The following is a 6,070-nucleotide window of genomic DNA, read 5'->3' on the forward strand; positions in this document are numbered from 1 at the left end:
AGCCGTTTAACTCGATATTAATGACGACGTCGTGTGAACGGATACAGCGTTAAATCGGTATATCGGCCATTAAACCGATTTAAAGTCGCAGTGTAGACCTGGCCTTAGAGACAACAGGGAAGAAAAGAAGCCGCTCCTCCATCACTGGGCATCTACAAGCAATACTTCCTTCGTGAGAGACAGCCATGACCCATGGCCTTGTGAGACCCCTCTGCCCTGATGGGCCCACCCGTATCAGATATAAGTAGGAACATGCATTTATAGGTACCTCACAGCAAATTGTTGCCAATTTCTAAGAGAAATACCATAATTTCTAAATTCCCTTCGATGGTTTAATAGAAGCCATTCATGAATACTGATTTCTCTGCTTAATCAGCAAAGCTGCTTGATTGGAGGAAAAAAACAGGCTGGTAGTTTTGAAGTTAAGTTTCAGAACTATCAACAAAGATACCTCAAAAAAGCCTCCTTTGGCGGCAAAATGTGCAGCATTGTGTCTTTCATTGTCAAATATGTTAACATCTCCTCCTCTTTCAAGTATGCCACGCACCACCTCTATTACGCCTTCTCTTGCTGCTTCCATTAAGGCAGTGCGACCAGTAGCCTGCAAATTAAATAGCTTTTTATGTTTGTTTTCGTGTTAGACAGCCCAAGCCAGTGTCACAAGGGGATAGAAGAACTGAAGGCCTCCTTTATGCATCATAAAGAAGTAAAGAAGAGTGGGTGCAAGCCCAATAATTTCAAAAGTCTTCTGCAGGTCACCTTTAAGAACCTAATCCTACAGTCTTTAAAACACGTGAGCAGTCCCACTGTCTTTTCTTGAGTAAAAGCTATAGGATCAAGCCACATAAGCCCAACCCTATAAGTAACTACACAAGTAGTTTTACTCAAGTGAGTAGTCTCTATGAGGTCACTGTGCCTACTCACTTGAGGAAAATTATGCAGAGGCATGTTTGTGGGATCAGCCCCTAGATATTCAGAAAAGCTCAGCTCAGCCATTTGGGTACTTCAGTGACGTGCTTCTCACCCAGCAACTGACATTGTTCTCATACACTCAAAGGGCTTGTTGGATCTTGCTTAGGAGTTCCACAACTCTGGATACAGACTTAAAACAGAGTACCATTGTTCTTCCATGTCACAGATGACCTAGAGAGGGACACGGGACCATAGGCTCCTTTAGCTCAGTGGTTTTCAACCAGGGGTACATGTACCCCTGGGGGTACGCAAAGGTCTTCCAGGGGGTACATCAACTCATCTAGATATTTGCTTAGTTTTACAACAGGCTACGTAAAAAGCACTAGTGAACTCAGTACAAACTACAATTTCATATAATGACTTGTTTATACTGCTCTATAGACTGAAATGGAAGTACAATATTTATATTCCAATTGATTTGTTTTATAGTTATATGGTAAAAAGGAGAAAGTCAGCAATTTTTCAGTAATAGCGAGCTATGCCATTTGTATTTTTATGTCTGATTTTGTAACCAAGCACTTTTTAAGTGAGGTGGAACGTGGCGGTACGCATGACAAATCCGACTCCTGGAAGGGGGACAGTAATCTGGAAAGGTTGAGAGCAACTGTTCTAGCCAATACCAAGAACTTTTTGCAAAATGTGCCTGAAAACCACTTGTGCTAGATGTGTCCATGTGGTAAGATGGACGTGCAAGGAAAGACTGATTCAGTGCACCAGTTCTGTCAAGGAGGAGGTGGGTTATTAGAAAACAGCAGGGTTTGGGGAATTCCACCAGTATTCTCATATTCCCAAGCAAAACTAGCATATGCTAGTACAAACATCACATTTATGCATGACATTTGTATACATTTTGTTACAACAGAATACATACTCTTAGGAATATCTGACTTAAGGTGACTCAGAGACCTTTCCTTATGCACAGCATATCTTCTTAGATAGTCAGTGGCACACGCTCTGCCCCTTACTTGCTATGGCAGACCCACATGTTGGAGTGTGGCTTTATGCTGGAATTCCAGTAAGATAACCACAGGATAGGGCTGTACATGACGGGTTTATTGATGCCTGGGGCTAGGCACCAATCCAAGTGTGTACTGCAGAATTACTTGGATCGCTACCTTTCTGAATAGCTGCCTGCACATTTTGTCTCTTTCAAATGTGTTTATGTGAAAGGGGAATATAGTCTAGAATTATTAAGACATTGTGCTGTTGTTCTTTACACCCCAGAGGCGGGCACATTTCAGTGGAGTCACAGACACACACACACACACACACATATATATATATATTGTTTGTGAAGCACTCTAATATAAGAGATTCTCCAGTCAGATAAAGTATTATTAGCTGGCCAGAGGTGGAGGAAATAGAATCTCCTTCCCCTTGGCATCACCCTGGACATGCAAGACAGGCAGTGCGACTCTCTTCCTTTGAAAATTATTCTGTACAAGCTGGGGCCAAACGGTGAGTCACAGCGAATAGGAAACTATTTGTCCTAGGGAGTGGTGAAGATACTGACTAAGCAGAAAATAATTCCCTACGGCTAAGCTCCGGTATTAAAATGTTCCTCATTGCCTATCACTGTTAGAAGGAGGTGCCAGGGATTCTTTTATCTTATTAAAAAAAATTGTTAAATTTTGCACTGCTTTTTGACCCAATAAAAACAAGCAGATTAACTTAATGGTTAATAAGTAAAGAAATTTGGTTGTTCATCTGTTATTCTGGTCTATTTCAAAGGCTATATTTGGAATAGCTGCCGTATTGCTGGCAAGTGGCTGGAGTGATTATGCTTGTGCAAACGCCAGGCCGGCTGAATGTGTCTTGTGGGGCTCAGGGAGTTTACTGTGGAGAAATACTATTAAGATTTTTTTTTGCGGGGGGGAGGGAGGGAAGAGAGGCATAGCCAGCAGGTCCCTGTTCCAGCTTCAATCCACCAGCTGATACTAAGGGAGAGCAGGGCAATATCCCTAAGCCATTCCCTATGGAGTGTCTTGCACCATTTGTGGTACTAACACTCTCCTTTCTTTGCACACTGGAGCTCATACCACCTACAGTCAGTAAAGCCGTTTCAGTTGGAGGCCCCCACACTTTAATAAAGAGGCGCAGCTGGAAGGGCACTCTCTGTGAACGGCTTGGAATTCATTCCCCTCTTGGGCTGAAATAGCCTGAGTCTCTTGACCTTTAATGCATGGTCATCTTGGGAGATAAAAATGCAGTGAGGGATGGGGTTTGTGGGCACATGAGGAATGTCTGGACTTTAACTAGAGGGATGAGGATAAGCTCCTGGATTTGTGGTTACCCGAAACATATGGAACATTGAATGTGCCTTGAGCACTGGTCTGGCTTTTTTAAAATGTCTCATTGTACTGGATAAACAAATAAATGACCTGGATTATGGCTGCCCCTTGCAAAGCTGTGCAGATGGAAAGGAGGGTAAAGGATACGGTTTCTTGTAACATCTCACTGCCTTGGTTCTCATGCAGAACCGGCCACACCATGCTTCTAATTTTACTGTATGTAATTTCAACATTTAAAACAATAGGCCAGATCCCTCAGCCAGTGTAATGGCACAGCTTCACCGAAGTCAACAGGCAATAGCACTTCACACCATTTGGGGAGATGACCTGGTTGTTTTTATGCACATAAATAACTGGATCACAACCTACCAAAATCCAAAACAGGAAATAAATGATCCAGGTGTGGGACCTCAGTAAAATAAAACAAGAATGATGGAGAGGTGCAATCAGCGGCAGTAATCTGTGCCTTGCCCAGAAGTTAACGGCCTGATGTGTCTCATTATTATTTCAATTTTAAGATTTATGGTCATATATTGTAGTCGTCTTACAACTGCACTACAACAGTACATAATCATATATAATTATAGGAACATTCCTACTAGGTTTATCGCATTGGGGTCTGCTCCTCTTTCCAAAAACTTCAGACATATTTCTTTAATCTCGTGTGCTTGTTCACAGGCTTGTAGGAACACTGGCTTCCCATCGATAGTGCAGTTGTTAACATCTGCGCCGTATTCTAAAGCAATCTGAACGCAGCGGAAGTGCCGTTTCGTAGGTAAAATACAGTAAAACAAAACGCCTGGAACAAAAAACAAAATGGCTGTTTAGCAACAAACACAAATTTGGATACAACGCGGTAAAGCAGCACTCCAGGGGGGGTGGGGGGGCTGCGCACTCTGGTGGATCAAAGCAAGTTCGATATAACACAGTTTCACCTATAACGCGGTAAGATTTTTTTGGCTCCCAAGGACAGCGTTATATCGGGGTAGAAGATGTAGCAGGAAAGGCCCTGATTCAGGAATCTGATCTGCACAGACAGACCCCTTGAACCAGTATAGAGACCTATTCATTTCTCAGGCATAAGGATCTGTTCATTTGAATCAGATTATGGGATGAGGACTTTAGAAATGAACACATGAAATGATATTTGGCATTTCAACGGGACCACTTGTGGAGTAAAGCAATGTTCAATGAGAGTGAGGGTATCAGAATCTGACCTTAATAGTTAGGCACATATAAAACTAACAATTGGAGAGAGCTACAGCCTAAATGCCTGATCCAGTAAAAATGTCTTCACTTTCAACATCACAAAAGCTCTTAAGAAAAATGGCTTTGTTGGGTTGGATGTGTAGTGAACACCCACCCTGGGTTGAATCTTAGGATCTTCAAGCCACAGACCTTTGCTACATGAGCCAAAGAACAGTCCTGCAGCAGAAGATTCTTACCCACTATGTTGACCAGACACTAGAGGGGGACATAAACATAGCTGGCACATGATATGTGGTGAGAAAGCAGGATTGCAATTTGTGTTGATTCTGGCTCCAAAGATACTTTTTCTGTCTAATATGATTAATCAGGACTCTTTTTACCTTTTCCATCATTATCAACTATGGTCATGTCTGCCTCGGCCTTCACTAGTTTATCCAAGGCTAAGTCATGGCCTAGCTCGGCTGCTTTCATTGCAGGAGTGCGTCCCATTCGGTCTTGAACATCTGGATGAGCTCCTTGCTCCAGCAAGAAGTTGCACATGTCTATGTCATTTGCGATGCATGCCAAATGAAGGGCACTATCTCCATTGACAGGCTCTGTGAAATTAATGAGTTCTGGGAATCCAAGTTTGGTCAGCTTCTCTATCTGCCTCTTGTCCTTCTGGCAAACACATTGGAGAACTTTGTAGATCTGCAAATTTTCAAGTCTTTTGTCCGTCAAAAACATCCTTGATCAACTGAAGGTAGTCTTCCTCAAAGGGAATGCTTTCTGGGCAAAAAAACGCACAAAAAACCCCAGGTATGAAGTTATTCTCCTAACATCACTACTGAACATGTGCAAATTGATTTTTTAAAGGATTATAATTTGGCCAATTTTAGCAGATTTTCACAACAGCCGCAGAAGGCACACCCCTGACACTAGCACAACATCCCTGACAAATTTCAAATCCCTGCTCCAAAGCACAGAGGTGTTGGAATTTCTTGTGAAAATGGTTGTACAAAATTTTTTTTTTAAAAATTGGGGAAAAAACCAACATTTTTCCCTAAACTCACTCTTGGAAATCGCTGAACCATTTTTGCTGAAACTTTTCTAAATAATTCAGTTTCAGACAAACACTCAGCATGGAAAATTCCAGCCCAAGCAGTTACAGTTTGTCAAAGTTATAAACAACTGAAAACAGGATACTAAAATGAGAAGTGTCAGGGAACGTTAAAACATGGGTGATGTTACCAACACCAACTCTAATTCCGTGCAATTTGCAACTACACTGGTATTGATTTTTTTTTAAATATTGTTCAGCATCTTGCTAGTCTGTGTTGTTAAGCAAATATTAGGAACTGAACTCATTACATAGTTTTAATCAGTTTTACCTGTGACGTATTATTCTTTGTTGGGAGGAAGGACTGATGGCATCGCCTTGAGCCAGGTACACTCTGGCAAACATCTCACATAGCTATGCCAGTAAACCTAAATCCAAACCTGTAACGCTTCTCTCTCTCTTGAAAAAAAATGAGGGAGACACTAGCTAATTGTGCCAGATTCCATCATGGTTTTGTGATGGACTAGGCTGAGAAACAAAAAACATTTTAATTTCAGTT

At 41.8% G+C, this 6,070-nt stretch overlaps 1 protein-coding gene across 1 annotated transcript in view; it reads right to left on the reverse strand.

Moving 5' to 3' along the window:
- Nucleotides 1–5,224, reverse strand: part of ANKEF1 (ankyrin repeat and EF-hand domain containing 1) — a 28,235-nt gene extending 23,011 nt beyond the window's left edge. Inside the window, exons 1-3 of the mRNA XM_032800153.2 lie at nt 4,853–5,224; nt 3,863–4,062; nt 452–601 (exon numbers count right to left, since the gene is read on the reverse strand). Coding sequence (XP_032656044.1) covers nt 452–601; nt 3,863–4,062; nt 4,853–5,198 — 696 coding nt within the window. The 5' untranslated portion in view covers nt 5,199–5,224. The remainder of the gene's footprint in view (nt 1–451; nt 602–3,862; nt 4,063–4,852) is intronic.
- Between the last annotated feature and the right edge of the window lie 846 nt (nt 5,225–6,070).

This window comes from Chelonoidis abingdonii, chromosome 3, assembly GCF_003597395.2.
Source record: "Chelonoidis abingdonii isolate Lonesome George chromosome 3, CheloAbing_2.0, whole genome shotgun sequence".
NCBI lineage: Eukaryota > Metazoa > Chordata > Testudines > Testudinidae > Chelonoidis > Chelonoidis abingdonii.